The following is a 17793-nucleotide window of genomic DNA, read 5'->3' on the forward strand; positions in this document are numbered from 1 at the left end:
TACCTGCACGTTGTTCCACGCTGCYTCTCCTCTGTCCTTCACGCAGTTTTCCAGCCTCAGTGGAGATCCCAGGGCTCCGTGCTTGGTATCCACACACAGTCCAGCTCCTACATTGCGTATCTGAAATAGTTAATYAGTCACTGAACTCCTACTCCTACCAGGAAAGAAGGCTCAAATTGGCTCAAAATGCAGCAGTATTTTTATGAAGATAGTTTTTCCCAGTGTGGGGTTATCTGGTGGGGCCATTTTTCACAGGTCTGTACCTTACACATCCTCCCTGAGGAGTAAAAGTGAATTTACTACGGAAATGTACAGTGAATGTTGCTCTCCTCAATTCTTAAGCACTTAAGATTTGGAAGTTGGGCTTGGAAGTCAGTTATTGTTGTGCTTCAGTAAATTCTACATGAATCTTTTGCTAAATTGTTTAAYTTAAATTTAACAGCATTTAAGCTATGGCTTAAGTGCAATTAAACCTTTAGGCCTAAACTGTTGGTCAAGTTCAGGGCTAAGTTTGGCAAAGGGGTCTGCTCTCAACCTTGTGAGCATCTCCCTTATTCTTTTTTATCCCTGCCCTTTATCCATTGCCAGCCTTCACCCAGGTAATTTTTGGTTTATTTTAATTTTAGATGGATTGATTTTACATTTTACTTTGCTTTTTTTTCTGTGTGCTTTAACCATCTAGCAAGCAGTAAAGTGAACCTTGCCAATAAACTTTGCAATRCTTTCAATTTTATATGAAASYTGCTTTTGCTGACACCTTTGCCAGTGATTCTTTAAGCAACCCAAAACACTTGGCCATGAGAGTTGTGTGTAACAATTCACAGCCTTGCTCCTGGGGTGATTCTATTCCCAGAACACAGTTAACTTTGAAGAATATGGATGGCTTTCACATGGGAAAGCTGAGGACACRAGTAGCTCAACACAGTTGTGAAGCCCTTTGGAAATACAGGATTTCACTTGCTCAGCTGCTGCCTCTCCCTAGTCCTCCCTCTGGCATGTTCTGCTTTCTACTAAATGCACAACATGCAGAACAAGCCAAGTCWGTATTCTCGTTGGAGCTGTGCACTAACAGAAGCAGCTGCCTGCCCAACTGCCTGCTTTGATCAGGCCAGTGCAATGCTARAGGAGTTTTGGGTTTTGAAACATCAAGCAGATCTTTAAACACTCTCTCACACCTTACCCACAGCAACTGGGGCAAACGGGCAACCCCACAAACCCCAAGCACAGCCTGCCTGCCCACTGCAGACACCAGAGCACAAACTTGCCTCTCCCCAGGCAGCTGCTGGAGGCTCCACGGGTGGGTAGAACTTTGGCAGGTCCCAGGCGACCTCGTTCATGAACCACTTGAAGCTTTTGCAGTTGAGGTTGTTGCGAAGCTCCTTCTGAGCAGCCACATCGCCCGCGGAGAGGTGCCGGTACTCGGGTCTGCGCTGGTAAATGTACTCTGCATATTCATCCATCCACACCTCAGCCACCCGCTTCAGGTTCTGTGGGGCACCACGAGAGGGGAAAGGAAACCACCTGAGAGTGCTGCACAAACCACCATTAGCATTCAGAGCAGCTCGCGTGTTTTTGCTCAAAGAGGATTTTCATTCACATCCACTCTTTCTCTCCAGCTTCAGGACAAAGATTATTTTTATTACTCTCTAGTTCCAAGGGACTTTTTGAAAGATATTTTCAGTTGAGGTCAAAACAGAATCCTGGCACTTGGCCATTTTATCTAGTTCCTTGTGGCTAAGAAAAACAACATTAATCAAAAGTTGTTTTTTTTCCTCTTTTTTTCTGTAAGGAAACTAGTCAGAACATGATGCTGGTAAATACCACTGGACATTCAAAGGTCTCTGACAAAAAGCTGCTTTYTTAAATCCTTCTTATTGCATCTTTTATATTCATCTAGAAATGGGATTTGCAGTGTTCCCTTCTGGAAAGCTTCAGTACACAATACTCTTCCTTAGCACTACTTTCCATTTTCTTGGGTACAACTCTGAGAATACAGAACTTGCAGGCAATGATGACCCTTCAGAACAGAAGCAAAGGGTTTTTACCTCCTGGCAGCAGCACATTTCATGTACTACTGACAAGCTTAATCCACTGTGCAACTCCAGGACAGCAACAAACACCACGCTCTCAAGGCAGCCTGCTTGTCACAGAGCCCTTGAGAGTGCTGTACCTTGGGCTGCTCTCTGGCAACATCAGGCACACAGTAAAGTGCCACATGCAGCTGTGACTCCCTGTGTGAAGCTGCTCAGGCCAGCARATATTTACTCCCAAAAAATGAGGAAGCCAAGAGTGAGCAGTGTGCTGACCCTGCCCCAAATGCAGCCTCCACCCAGCGGGAGCAGGTGTTGCTCTCCAGGTGTCTGTGTGATGCTGGTTGTCATAAAACAGYCTTGGCTACCTCTGCTGTCTCCTTCCAGCACCATGGGAGTACACAAGAGCCAAATACTCCATCAAAAGAAACCCAGCTCCCTCCTGAAGAGATGGCACAGACAAGAGAGTGCTTTGCTGCTCTGACAGGTCATTGCTGGGCCCAGGAATAAATCCAAATCTGTAACTGGGGTAATGCTATTAAACTGGGAAGCCATAAGACTGCAGAACAGCAGGGCACCTCTCTGAGGTTTTTAGTTTAGCAGCCTTCCAGCTCCTATGATTTTTTTCTCCCACCAGAGGGCAATGCATCCCTCCTCAATTTGAAAATTAGCTGGAGAAACCCAGTGCAGGATAGGCGAAAGCTCTTTCCTCTTTGGGCTACACTAGATTAAGAAATAAGATGGCACAGAACATTCCATTGTGGAAAATTACAGCTTGCCCATTCAGTGGTCTGTGATGCTTGAAGCTGAGAGGTCTTTCAATCACCAGAACCAATCACCACGCTGAAGCCTGCTGCTCTCAGAGAGCACAGCTATAAAATGACTGAAGTATTATACAAATAAAGCCATATCTTGTTTTTATAGCCAGTGCCTGATCACAAAGTCCCTGCCCAGCACCCAGCAGTGGCTGATGTCTGAACATGACAGCTGTTCACACACACCTCTGCAGCTCCCCAGGTTCTCTCCTTCCCTTTGTGCTATGCATCCACCACTGCAAAACTGCTCAGCTTGCACTCACCAGTGCAAATCACAGACAAAACCCCTCCATCTGCCTCCCACTGTGGGGTGGGAGTAGACAACAGCACGGTCACGTTGCAGTCAGACTATTGTAGAGGGGAATGTCACTGCCACTTACTCTTGCCAGGCTGACTCCTGTGGGAACCTTGTATGGAACATATTTCCTGTAGATATGACCAACTCTAGAGCAAGGGATRTCCTCCATGCGACCCCCACACATCCATACCTGTGGAACAGTGGAGAAACACAYTCAGTCTTGCTTTATGGAAAAAAATGAAAAAGACTTCCAAGTAGTAAAAAAAACTTAAACCCAGATTTTTTACATTAAAGCACACTCTTCCCAAATCCCCTCCCCTCCTTGCCTTAGCCCCAAATCCTGTAACTCCCCGCWTAGAGCCATGCAGCAAGCCTTGATTTAGCACAAGAGCTCTCAAGCCTTCTATACAGAAAAGAACAGGGAAAAAAATCCCAGCGCTGAGAAAACAGCACACACCTCGCTTTAAACTGATGTATGTTATTACAGCAATAGTAACCACAATAGTTAAACTGGSCTGCCATAAAAAACCCTGGGTGTAGGTTGTGTAACGAGGCTGTAAAAGGGAGGCCATCTCCCTGGTACAGGTGGTCATGTGTTATGCAAAAGGCTCCAGGGAATTCATGAGCCTGTTCAAGTGCCAGAAATCAGAAGAAACTGCTACTTTCTCCCGTGGTTATCACTGCTCTTTTATGGTTTCATTGCYKACATTCATTCATTGCTTTTGCAGCYTCACAATTAAGTGGAAATCTCTGCCTAGTGAACACAGAAATAGCTTTAAAAAAGCCCTCAGGAAGTCACTAGAACACAGTTCTAGCTGGAGATGACTACCTTGATGCTTGGTTAATGTCTAGATTTTGCCCMAAAGCTTCCTTCCCCATCTGGAAAGATTCCACTTTGTGCCAGCTCTCTGCAACAACTTTTATTCTTTATTTATAGCATGGATGTAATAATTTCATACAAGTGAAACAAAAGGAGACATCTTCTAAAGCAACCAATCTACTTCATTAGGTGTAAGAAACATTTCTGTRCTCCACAGAAATATCCAATCAATACTTAAAGAAAAAGYACCCTTTAAAATGCCAAAYAAATGACTTTCTGAATTCCTGAAGYRAGGCACTGCCTTTGCCCWTCTGTTTSTTCCCRGATCCCACGGGAATGCCCTGAAGGCCATGGATTTTGGGCAGGCTGGTGCTGCAGTGCTCTTGAACTCCCTGTTCACTGGGGCTAATTTGAACCACCACAGTTCACTGTACAATGAGCTTAGTCAACAGCTTCATACATAGCAGGCAATTCCATTAATATTCTACAGCGACAATATTAAATACTTAGCTCGGAAGAGAAATATTTGGCCAAGACTGCTGCATAATTATTAGCTCTGACACGAAAGTCCTCTGGAGTTTCAGCTCTGTCTGCTGGCCCTAATAATTACACTCATTTGCTGASTGAGTATAACTTAATGGAGGTTGGTTGCTCTCAGTTAGAAAAATGTTTTTCACAGGCAACTTCTAAAGTTCAAGGTACTTAATTACATGTGGTTAGGGTGAGAGAGATGAGAAGAAAGTTGACAAATACTCCTTCCACAGCATTTCATTCCTTTTGTCCCTGCTGTGTCCTAAGAGGGCTGGTGCAGAAGAGATGAAAAACGAACTAGCACTCAGCTTCTGTGAAGTTTCTTATGGAATTAGAAATGCTTCTTATTCTGCAGCAACTGTGCTTTTGGCTGCAGAGGGCCAGAGCGTGATTTCACTGCTGGGAAATTAAGATAGGCTGAGAAAACAATAATCTGGGCATGGTTTGTGTTTCTGTAACAGAAGTGGTTTGTGTGAGGCTGTAAGAGCTGCAAATGTCTGGGAACTGTAAAAAGCTGCAGCAGCAGCAGCCCAGAGCTCCGTGCACAGATACACACAGTCAGCATCCTGCAGCAGGGCAGCCTGAGGGACTCTCAGTATTTCAGAGTAACACCAGCCTGGCTGCAAACACCAGTCTGCTTTTCTTGCTGCCTGCCCATAGGATGCCTCACCTGTGCCTCAAGAAAGGCTTTCATCAGCCCACCCTTCCCTGGAACATGATGTCCCTGTGCAAGGTGAGCAGCAGAGCCCTGCAGTCAGTACMGCTGGAGAGGAGAGTGCTGTCCTTGTGCTGCAGAGCTGGTGAAGAGCTAAAAGCACTGATTCAAGGAGCCCTGCACTGGACAGGCAGCAGGAGGGGAAAGCTGGACAGAACCCATGGGCAGGAGCTCCAAGAGCAAATACAAGACTCCAGGTGTAGAAGACATTACACGAACACATGCAGCGATGTGATCAGAAAAGCCACTTAACTGAAGTAAAATCTAACATCAGTTTGACTTGCACTTTTCCAAATCATGCTTTAAAATATTTACTTCCAAATGCTGCAATGGAGGCAAGGGAAAGCTTCCTAATCCCTGCCAGCAGAGCTCAGTGACCCTTTCAAGGTACTTCGCCAACTCAGTGCCTTTTTAACGTCGTCTCACGCTGCAAGTGACAGTATGGCACCCGCAGTACAAATCTAATTTTAAAGGCATGCTTTCCATTCATTCGTTGCTGCTTTGATTTATTTTATTAGTGAGCTGCTTTGTGTGGTGACAGAACTCATTAYAACCTCCATAAAGACAATTACCAGTCCTTATCTATACAACTGGAAGAAAGGGGAGAGGGAAGGAGCGTGATATGCATTGGTAAAGCACAGCTGACAAAAGCATTAGAAAGCCAGAGCTAAAGGTCAGGGAACTGCATCCAAGGGTCTGTCAAGGAGTAATTGCAAGGGAAGCAAACTTAGAATAGCTGTGTGCTAGCTGAGGGAACACTTCCACTCAGTTATGATATTTGGCTGTTTTTAAACAGGAGTACAGTTCCCAGGCAGGGCACAGCAGAACGTACACTGCTAAAAATACCACACTATCAGACAGCTGAATCGGTGCTGGGCTGTGGGGCAGCACCTCGTGCCTTCYCACAGCACTGACTGTCACTTACTGCCTTCTCCTCAGGCCAGGGGAACCAGCTCCTTCTGGCTGTTTTACAGATCCTGCCTCACTCCCTGGCTGATAKGACAGAAAACGTCAGAGCCTGAACTTGCACCTGATTTCAAACAGCCATTTACGCCGTAAGAACAAGAATTAAAGCTGGTCAGGCAGACAGTGCTGCTTACAATAATCTAATCAGATCTCATCAAGAGGGAACAGGAAATTTCTCTTCCTCCTCAGGCACAATTTTGCCAATCTTCATTTTGGGTTTGKAATCCAGCAGCTGACAGATCTGCTAGAATTAAGAGAAAACCTGGCTACGCTGAGGTCAACGGGCACAAGGAACAGATTTAGCAAAGGCCACAATCTCACCCTAATAATAAAAACTACACAAGGGAAATAAAGTAACACTGGTGATATTGCTTCCATCTTCCCAGAGGCCTGGAGAGCTGTAACTCCATATTCATAAAGCGACTCCAGAGCCTTTGATTCAGTCAGTGTGCTATGAAAGCAGCAGATAATATGCCACCTATTCTCTACATGGGAATGTTATGCTGATCCAATTCCCTTTCTGCAATTTCAGAAAACAATGTCAGGTAAGACAGCTGAACCTTTCCTCTCAAACACACAATACAATGCTGCAGTTGGTGTGTGAACACAAATTATCTGGGTATACAAGGTTTATGGTTTCCAAACACTGCACCATGATGAGTCAATGCTTCCCAAGAGGGGCAAAAAACACAAAGGATAGTTAAGCCTTGAAAATRAAGCTGCTTCTGCAAGACACAACAGAAATGAGGACCATGGGATGGACCAACAGAGASCAGCTGGCTGGTTGTGTGAGCACACACTGAAAGGTGGGAAGAAAAGGACACAGAGGATAAGTCAGGGGGGCTCTCTGCATCACAAAGTAGGTGAGAGGATGAAAGCAAGGGCAATAATTCAACAAAATTGTAATCCTCTATACTGGAAGCATCAGCTGCTCCTGCTGCTGGGACTTGGTGCTCTCTGAGAGATTAAGGCAGCTCRTGAGGCACCGGGATCTGTGTGTTTGCACAGCACCTTCTCACACACCAGCACAGCYCCTCCTCACCACCTGTAGCTTTTGAGAGCAATGACAGCACTTTCTAATAATCCCATTTCAGGGACTGGAGGGGASCACTTCCCTGCTGCTGCTTGGTGGGAGGCTGCTCAGGAACCTGAACCAAGCAGAGGATGAACAGTAGCAAAAAATTCAAGTCAATGGTCTGAAACTGATCTGTGCATCACCAGGAAGGGAGAAAGAAACCACCCTGTACTGCAGCTGAGAGCCTTAGAATGAAGCAGCATGTGCCGGCTAAAAAAAAAACCCACAAAAAAAGCAGCAGAATGCCCGGCCTGTTCCAGTGTGGGCAAACGTGAGCTGCTGGAAAGTGGTGTGAGGATGTGCCTGGAATAAGCAGTGCAGGCTCACAATCAGCACTAACTTCAGCAGCACAAGGGAAAACGCTGCCAGAAGGGATCCCTTGGCAGCTGCACCCCAACTACACACCTGCCAGAGCCCAGGGGCAAAATGGGAATCAGAAACACRCTGCTGGCATGGGCAAAGGAGATGCAGGCATTAGACACGGGAACAGAAGTTATGAAGCACTTGGATTTGTTGGAAAACTTGTAACATTTTTCATGCTATAGAAATCAGAAGGAATCCACATTGATGGTTTGGGAAAAGGATCTGGAAAAAGGCAATGAGCTACAATCACCAGAAAAAGTGCAATGGCTCTTTCCAATTGCTGAAGCAAGAAGTAAAGACCACAAATACTGAGCAGCTCTCTTTTATCTCCCCTCTAATTGTTCTTTTCAGGGCAACTGTCAATTTTGCTTTTTTGCACTGAGCCCATTGAATTTTATGAAGGCTTTGCAATCTCTAAATTACAAGACAAACATTTCTAAAAMTGAAATGGTTTATCACCTAGCGAGGGACATTTCGGATTCTCATTCTTTGCTCTTCAAGTACAGTGTGCAATTAAAGGACTGAGGACCACAGCACTCAGATCTGAGATACAAAGTACATCTATATTTATGCCCATACAAGAGACATCCCTTTTTACTCTTCTGCTTCCCCATAACCAGAAAAATTAGACTATATATTTGWGGAAGAGAGCATGAAGCAGTTGAGTGAAGATTATGTAAGCCAAACAGAACAGAAGCCACAAAAACACAGAAAAAGAGGCAACATGATCTCAAATAAAACTGAGCAGAGATAAGTGCTGTACAAAGTAGCACTTGGAGAGAGGAACAGTTTACATGCTTCACTTACACTGCTCCAAATTAAATGCATTTCTGTCAAAAAAATGAAGTGGTTACATAGGCAGCTATTAAACTGYGTTTAGAAGAGGAAAGGCCCATCGTAACTTTGGGTAAAGCATTCAGTTTTGTTCATATGATCAGAAAGATTAAAAATCCCGGAAAAATAAGAGAGGAGAAGTAAGGAAAGGACTCCAAAAAAAGCAAAAAGTGAAGTCCACTGAACAGGGGAACCATGAGGCAGCAGAAAGGAAAGGTGACAAAGACCCCTCAGAGACAGTTGTGAACACTTGTTCACCTTTTTCCAAAATACAAGAACACACTCCAAGGTCAGCACCTGGGAATTCACCTGTAACCACCACTGGAGATTGTGTTCTGTTGTGTTTGGGGGTGACCTCAAACAGGAGCAGCCTGACCTGCAGCAGTGCTGGCTCGGAGGCACCGAGCTGCTCTGGATACACACACACCAACAGAAGGAAGCAGTGCCTGTTTTCTGCTTGAATAAGGAATGGATAGGTCAACTCCCTCATTTCTAAATGAGACATTTCTGTTCTAAGGGATTGGCAAGACTCAGAAAACTAAAAACCACCAGTTAAGGTTAGAAAGTTCACCTAATTTATGTTTCTCCTCCTACATGCAATGTTTTCTAGTGGGGTTTGATGTACATGTTTCATACAAGGTGCAAGGCTTCTAGAATTTGATCCACCCTCTAGCTAAATGTTTTCTGAGGTGTTAAACGCTGATGCTTTCTCTGTTGGCTTGCTTGAATATTTCTGCTCAGAGGGAAGCAGAGCCAGCTGATAACACAAATACGTATGATTTCCAAAAGGAAAGGCAAGAGGCTCCTAAATAAACTTGTTTATTTCCAGTCTCTCAGCAACAGAGCCCTYGATTTTAAAATAAAGGCAAAATCAGCAAAGCATAGTCCGTGAATGGCCAAAAAAAGATAATATGCTTAAGATAAAAAAAAGCCTCAAACCACAAAATATCCCCCCAAAAGCCCTGTACTCCTGGTGAGGATGGAGAAAGCCAGATGCAATACAATGGATCACAGACCAGCAGCAGAGAAGACTATCTGCACCCACAACCCCCAGGGATAGGAATGGATTCTTTGTTAAARCTGTGCTGTAAATCTGGCATGCTTAGAATCTGAATTCCCATGAGATAATAAATAATGTGAAAGTGGGTACCCCACACCTAAAGCCAGAGCTTTAAATTATTTGACAGTGCACCTTTAACTACAAAATCTCAGTCTGCTTCTAAAGGTAAAAACGTAGCTCTAAGCTTGCCAGGAAATGTCATAGCTTCATAAATTCTGTGAACAAACCTTCTATTCTTGCAATTCCAGCAGAATTATTAAATCTATCAGCCACAGATGAATGTATCAATTTATCTTAATTTCTGAAAATACACTGAGCCTCTTTCAGCAAAAACTTCATTTTTCTGTTGCACAATGAAAGAGAAAAGGGGGTCTTTGCAGAGATTAATTAAAGCAAATTTATCCCTCCATAAATTACCAGCTCTGGACTGAAATAAAACACAGCGTGTTTCAGAAGGGATAAGCAAACAGATGAATGAAGTAGTCTTATTTCCTGCAGATCAAGCAGTGTGACTGTCTGCTGTGGCACTGGAGACAAAGGGCTTGCCCAGCCACTGTCATCACTCTTGGAAACCAGCATTTTCTGAGAGGAAGAGGCTGAATGCTGCCCCTCCTGCAGAGAATGAGCACCTCACTCACACAATTTCACTGCATGAACCACAGAGATGGAACGGCTCAAACCATAATGACACCCCCAAAGAGGGTGCCCAAACCCCTCCCTTCCTGCCACCACCACAGAGGACAAGGGGCATCCGAGGTGACTTATGGGTTCTTGTGAGCAAATGATGGAAGAAGAGACTGTCTCAAAATCAGTCTTTTCTCCCACTGCTTGCTGGCCAGTAGCACATGGGGTGTGTGTGTGGCAACAAGGCTTGCTGAGGGTTGATATCCTTTGAAAGGCATGGAGATTCAGGAATCTGGTTTGTAAGAGATTAGCTGTGACTKTTCAGGGGAGRTGTGCAGAATTKTAGCTGCTGAAGCCAAACTGTGCACTACAGTAGCATCCCTGCCATCTCCCAGCCCCGTGCTGAGGTCAGCTAGCTCAGATCAGTGGCATCCAGACACCCGTAAAATTAAATATTCGACCTCTGAAATAAATTCCAAACAGCTTAAGGTGGAAATCTCTACTCAGTTTGGCCCACTGAAGATTGGCCACCTGCCTTCAGGGGTTTGGGACATTCTGATGGGTTTGCCAAGTTGGATTTCAGAGTGCCGTATTCCAACATAACACAGTACCAGCAATCCTGGGTTACACTGGTTTGTTACTCTTAGAATGCATTTTTGGTCAGCTGGCTAACTCTTAACGTTAGAGCTCTCAACTGACCAGCTCAGTCAATCAGTAAGTAGCAGAACTGTCCCTAAATCAGGCAGATAATAATCCAAAGTCACTGCCAGCAACAGTTGTTACTCCAGTTGTTGAAGATTTTTTCTTGAGTAAGTAATGGCCTGAGTTCCTCAGAGCCAGCAATCAGCTGGATTAACTACAGAGAATGTTCTCTTCTCTGGGAACTCAAGCTGAGGACTGAGGTCCTCTTGGAACTGGAATCCTCCATGCCTCGAGGAGGAGAGTATTTCACCACCTTTCTGGGATGAGCACTAACAGCCAGGAGTCAGGGAGCTGCACACAAACTGATTTACCCTCGCTGGGACCAGCACACACATCGGGAGCTGTGACCACAGATGGGGCCAGCCCAGCTAATCCTGCTCCAAAACTGACCCTCACAAGKGRCTGYTCCCATCAGTGCTGCTTTGTGTGTGCACTGTCTCACTACTCCCAGCTCTTTCAGCTTTAGTCACACGCAAAAGCAAGGACAAGATCGATCATTCACACTCTGTGCCTCGAAACAAACGCTTACTTTGCAAAACAAAAGTAATTTCCAGAGAACGTGGCTCACCTTAAAGGATATTTCATACTGCTCTCCTCCCCATATCTCCAGACCTGCATCATACCCTCCCAGCTCCCAGAACCACTTTCTATCGACTGCAAACAGTCCTCCAGCCATTACAGGAGACCTTAAGGAAAAACCAGACTCCATATTACAAACACATTCAAAGACACAGATCTCTAGCTAAACATTTAAAAAAACAAAGCAAGATTTGACAAATATTCTTTTCACCACCCAGTGTTCCCGGTGCCTTTAYGGCCCTGTCAGAGCATTAAACAGTTGTTTTGGTGTTATCTCCTGATTTCCCACTTGCAAAGGAGGAGGAATGGACCAGGCTCCCTTCAGAACCAGCCAATGCCTCTCCTCCAAACAGGCAGGAGTTGACCATTAAGTGACAGGACAACACCTGTATGCTCCACACATGGTGCTCTGCCTCAGCTGTAGGATTGAATTTGACCTCAAAAAGTGTTTTGTTGCTTTTTGGGCTTTTTTTGTTTTTTTTTTTAAACACTGCAGAAGTATAAAGGACAGCAAAACTGTCTCAATGTTGGCAAGCACAGCAACAGCAGAGCACAACTTGATCACAGATTTACTTCTGCAATGCACTGTAATCATCAAAATTGCTGTAATTATTCTGCTAGGTTTTCTTCTTCCCCCACCTGGGAATGACACACAACCCACCAYTGGTTTGTTGTTTTTGGCAGAGCATTGGGGATACTAAGTTATGTCTGAAAGATCTCGGTAGTAAATGACCACATTAATCGTTACACATTCGAGYTTGCAGTGAAATGTTAACTTCTGCAGGAATTAACGTGGCAAAAAACAGCAATGAAAAGGAGAGCGTTCCCAGCTACCGTACAATGCTTTCCTTTTAAACCAACAAAGCAAACAGCTGCCAAAAAAGCAAGTAGCTTAACACCAGCTTYTGACTTTAACTGTGCTGAGGTGCAAACCAGCCCAGCAGCAGGGTGTTATTTCATGAGCTGGCTCTTAGCACGCTGATTTTCAGGAACTTACTCAAAGGGATCGCTGGGATCAGGTTTCTGCAGCTCAGGAGGAATAGGGATCCTCTTGTAATACATCTCCCAGTCGAAAGCCCCTCTCATTGCATCTCCAGCCTGAGTCTCATAGCCAAAGTGGTCGTGATCAATGACATCGATCATGGGGCAAACGATGGTTTTGCGGTTCCGGGCAATGCGATCTGAGGATTGGAGAAACCCGTTAGAAAACCTGCACCAGTTGGTTCTTTTGAGCGTGAAATTACAAAAAATAAAAAAAAAAAAAAAGAGCATCAAAATAAGAAGTTGTCCAAGAATGACAGCTTTCTTCCTGTTGCTTCTCTCGTGAGCAGATGCTCCTATTTATATCAATTTATCTGCTACTTCTGCAATAATGGAGAGGAAAACACCAGGCACCCMTCACCCAGAAGCAGAATAGGAAGATGCAGGCACACAACCTCAGATAACTCACTGYCAGGCTAAAACCAGACCTCCTGTCCTCGGTGAGCAATCCCCATTTCCACAAGTGACCAGGACACGAACCCCTCTGTGCAGATTCAAATCCAGGGAGTAACCCACTGCACCACCCAGCCCTAATTGCCACGCCAGRATCTGGCAGGAAATGTTTCAGACTAATGCCATAAGTACTCTCAGCAGGCTCAAGAAATGCAAGTGTTACCTCCTCCMCTCTAACCTTTTCTTCCAACCAAATAATACACCACAGGATAAATTCCTGCATAAACATCTGGAATTTCTTAAATACTTTATTACAGAGACAGTCTCTGGTTGGAAGTTAGCTCTCAGAGCAGAGGCGATAAATGATGTTTCAGCTTCCAAAGCACATCTCACAGAAATCCTTTCTGTGCTTTAAAAATCAAAGCATCCTCTTTGTGTTCTCATTTAAATGGCACTGGAGCTAATTCTGTCCTCCCTCCCCGGGGCTCATAAAGCTGCAAATGTTTCAAACTATTGCCAGATATAAACTGCAGTGAAAGCAACAGGATAACCAACCATCAATCCTGGAGGGAAATCTGACTCTTTCTTAAAAATCTCCACTTGGCTGCTGTTGCCACAGCCTGTTTGAGCAAGTCACACCTCAGAGAGCTCTGACAGGTCACTCCCAGCAGRGCTGTGAAGGATTTTGGGGCTGGCCGGAGGCAGACAGGTACCAGACACAGACAGCACTGTCCCTTCAATTAATCATCCTTGAAAAGAACTGACACCTCCTTAAGGATGAAGTGCTGCCTCRGAAAAGGGTGCCCATGTTCTACAAATACACACCAGCAGCTCTCTTCACAAGAAGTATTTTTCACAGGCTCGCAGACTATGGAGTTAAATATAGTTATATAGGAGATAAAACCCCTGAAAGTTACTCAAAAACTCTATGTGAAGATCTCTTCTATATCATAAAGCCATTTCTCTCTGCAAGCTGTTGAATGACCACGTGATAGTTTACTCTTTTAGCAAGCTGTAAATTATTTAAGATTTCATTTAATGAGGAAACAGAAGGATATGATTTCTGGTCTTTAATTAAAAAAAGCACATGACAGGGTTACTGCACAGCACAGGACTCCAGAAAAGAAAAAATCTTGTATTAAAGGCTACAAGTTGCCGTTTGTTCTCCCTTCCATGACATTTTACGTCTCTTTTATCCACTCACAGCACAAGGGAAAACCAGAAGGTGGGAATAATTCCAACAAGCCCTTCACTCACCTAACAGAGGTGGCAGCCAGTTGACATTGGCCTCACAGTGGGAATCCAGGAAGGTGATGACGTCCCCGATGGCCACAGAGGCTCCCAACATGCGAGTTCTGATCAGCCCTTCCCTCTTCTTGGTGCGCAGGATCCGCACATTTGGGAATTGTGCCATGTAATCCTCCAGGCGCTTCTTCAGGTGCTCTGAAGATGAAAAAAGAGAAAGAGAAAAGGAGATGTTGGCACACTGTGACAATGAATTTCTTTAAAGTGCAGCTCTGTCTGGACCAGAAGATGTCTTTGGAAGTACGGCCTCAACACGTAACAAACGTAGCAACGGGGAAAAGGAAATAAGAATAACTACTCTTAAAGCAAAGGTATAAAAATAACTGCCTAAGCAAGAGTTTTGAAGGTGGTCCAAAACCTTAGAAGCAACTAAACAGGAGAAAAAAAAAAAAAAAAAAAAGAGGAACAAAGATTATAGAATGAGAAAGAATGCAGCAGAGGAAGAGGCAAAGGAGTGAAGACAGCTGGCAGACCCTGAGCCAAGATTCTTGGACACTTGTGGAGAACCAGTGCAACTTAAAAGAGACTCAGGGGAATTCATTTTCAGAAATAAACCACATTTAGAGCACTTAAGTTGTGTTTGGTTTCTTCAAAGCACACAACATAACCATCCACTCATGCATAAATAAAAACCAGGCAAAAGCCCAGTCAGACACGTCTTCAAGCTGCAAGGCAGGCACAGCCCCAGCGTGCAAGGGGATAGCAACGTTAAATGCTTATCAGAGGAGATTTGCATTTAAATATGGAAATATTTATGCTACTGAACAYGGACTGGAGCCACATCTGAATTAGCACAGACACTGGCAGTCACCACGATTAACAAGAATTCAAAYAGGAGAGCTGCAGAGAAAGATCACTGCGTGATCAAAACAATGGACAGCTTGTTCCAAAGTGGAGATAAAAAGTTTGGTCTACATAAAGAGAGAGGGGAACACAGCTGTCTTTACATCAAAGAGYGAAGCAGCAAAGAAAAACCCGAAAATAGGCTGAGCTGATGCTGGCCTCATCATTAATGGGYTGATCTTTCAGGCATCTGAAGTTTTGACAGCAAACCCCATTCAGAGGGTGCCAGGGATTGTTCATTAATGCCCCACACCACCCACTGCCATCAGCAACTGATGCAGGAAAGAAGCAAAACCCACTATGTTCCATCTAAGCAAGCAGTTCTTAAAATCCCACACAACAAAACTTGACTGGGGGCACAAATAACCACACAGAGTTATTTGCCTTCCACAGGGAACTCATCCCCTCCACTGTGCACAGCACATCTTCCTCAGCTCCAAAGCAGGCATGAAAGGCAGGGGTTGGAAATGCCAACAGCAGCAACTTGTCCCTGAGCAGGGCACCAGGGAGGGCTGGGCATTGCAACAGCTCCCTGAAAAGAGCAAAGGAGCACATAAACCTAAGCCAGTGAAGAGCTGTCCCCTGGTGCTGACCTGGCAGCTGTGACACGGCCACTGTGATAACGCACGTTCTGTGCCTGCTCTTTGAAGCAGCCATTGTGTGCCTTCCTTCAAAGATCACCCAAAAACACCTCCTTGCTTTTGAGTTATTCCCAGCAAGCTCTGTGCCCAGTTCAAAGCTTTGTTTAACATTCCCCAGGAKTTTTTTTKKTTTTTYCACAGATCCATTTTAGTGTTTTGCCTGACAAGTCTAATTGTCCCACAATATCTACAKAGGTTTCCCCGCTCAATAAAGCTCTTAGGACTTCTTGATGTCTGGTGCGCTTTTCCCTCATCCCTTTCAGGTCTCTTCTGAATAGATCCTCTCAAGCAACCAGAAATTTTGTCCACTCAATTACAGATTTTTCAAATAAGGGCYTTCCACAGAGACCAGACACATTATTAGTGCAGCTGCCTTCTTCCCGAGGCACTGGGTAGACTTAAAATGAGGAAAAAAAAAGAAAAAAAAAAAAGAAAGAAAATAAAAAGCTACCACTGTTTAACATCAGAGCTCATCCCTTGCCATTGTTAGCTTGTCACAAAAGATTGTTTCATTGCAGAGAACAAACAATCCTCACTTCAAGCAGAAATCAGCTAAGCCCAAGCCCGGATGCAGACCTTACTTAATGTACCCAAGACAAGATAAACACAGGAGTGGCTGCTGGTGCTTGTTATAATAAAAGAGGGAACCATCACACAGACTCTCAGTCTGATTTCCCTAACAATAGCCAGAGATTGATAATAGCAGAAGACACTTGGARGATCAGACCCCACAATACTCACATTATCCAAACCAAGCTTATAAAGTACTGGAAAGTCTTAAACACTCCAAAGCAACGGAAAATATAGAGAGACTTTCTACAGCTCTTTATTTTGATTAAAATGAGAAAACGAGACTGGGAAAGACCCCAGAGGTTTGTCTCCCACCTGTGTGCTTGCCATTTCCATTTTAGCACCACCTGCCTTTCTGAAATGTTCTGGTTTGGGGTGCAATTTCATCTCTGGTGAGTYCTGAAGGCAGCTGAGGTGACTCCTCCAGGGGCACCAGCACAGCACACTCAGCCTGCTGCTGAACTCAAGAATGTCCTGGGATCTGCTCTCACACACCCCAAAAGGTGAGCACAGATYCCTGGACTTGGCCATTTCAGTTGTGACAATGACAGCTGCTCTGCTACACTGACTGAGGACCGGGTGATTCGTATCTATTCATGAACAAGCAGCTAAAAATTGAGATTTCCCCATTTTTATAGCRTAACAGGAATAGGAGCCATGGAGTTTTCCCAGGCAAATATTCTGCAGAGACAGCAGAGACAGATTTTTCATTTCCTGATCCCTGTGCTATTCCTGCCATGCAGGCTGGCTTCTATGCACCCAGACAGAAAATAGYTATTTCATTCTATTTCAAATATTGTCCCAATTAAGCCAAATTTTGCTTTTAAAAGAAAATTAAAAAAAAAACCCAAACAAGCGGCATTAACTGCTACAAAATTTTATGAAGCTTTAAAAAAATATATTATGGAATCTTGTCACACTGAGTAATTTTTATTACAAGGGCAATTTTCTTTAATGWAAGTTGTTAGGTGAACTGGATGGATTCCAATGGCTGCACCTATGCTGGGAGAAGTAACACAGCCCAAAATACAAATGAGAGTAAGATTATCTGCAGATTAAAAACCAGGCTGGTGGTTTGCTAACAGACTTTGCAATAAACTTGATGCACAGTGTATACATTAACAGCACCAGCCAAGAACTACTGCTTTCTTTACTTTGAGCTRTAAATAAAACTGTGTGAAGAGAGCAGAGAAGCTTCAAGAGGCAGTCTGCTTTACAGAAGAAGTCCTAAAGCTTTCCAAAATAAGGCATTTTCCCCTCCTAGGTTAAATTTCTGTGGGTTCTTACTGGACTTCTTCCTGCTGGCCTCATCCAAGCAGGGCAGCCCTCAGATGCCACCAGTCTGGTGACCTCTTRCAGCATGGTAAGGACTTTCCAAGATTGGAATTCCTCATATCCAGTCAACTTTTCATTCCAACATTGCACTCTGCCACCTGAAGAGGCACCTAAGAAATTCAAAACCAAGCATATGCAGAAGTTGGAGGAAGACAGAAGACTCCAAGGATTTTTTTTTAACAGCCTAAAGTCCCTGTAATATCTCTGCAGATTTTGAGAGAGAAGGGAGTACCAGTATTTGCCATAGAAAAAA

The 17793-nt window shown here is 44.3% G+C and overlaps 1 protein-coding gene across 1 annotated transcript in view; it reads right to left on the reverse strand.

Annotated features, from left to right (window-relative positions):
- GALNT10 (polypeptide N-acetylgalactosaminyltransferase 10) overlaps positions 1-17793 on the reverse strand; it is a 72898-nt gene that overhangs the window by 3714 nt on the left and 51391 nt on the right. Inside the window, exons 5-10 of the mRNA XM_057380917.1 lie at positions 14104-14289; positions 12410-12593; positions 11402-11519; positions 3226-3333; positions 1266-1487; positions 4-120 (exon numbers count right to left, since the gene is read on the reverse strand). Of these exons, the coding sequence (XP_057236900.1) occupies positions 4-120; positions 1266-1487; positions 3226-3333; positions 11402-11519; positions 12410-12593; positions 14104-14289 (935 nt within the window). The remainder of the gene's footprint in view (positions 1-3; positions 121-1265; positions 1488-3225; positions 3334-11401; positions 11520-12409; positions 12594-14103; positions 14290-17793) is intronic.

This window comes from Malurus melanocephalus, unplaced genomic scaffold (assembly GCF_030028575.1).
Source record: "Malurus melanocephalus ecotype Western Australia unplaced genomic scaffold, MMel_1.1 scaffold_482, whole genome shotgun sequence".
In the NCBI taxonomy this organism is placed as follows: domain Eukaryota; kingdom Metazoa; phylum Chordata; class Aves; order Passeriformes; family Maluridae; genus Malurus; species Malurus melanocephalus.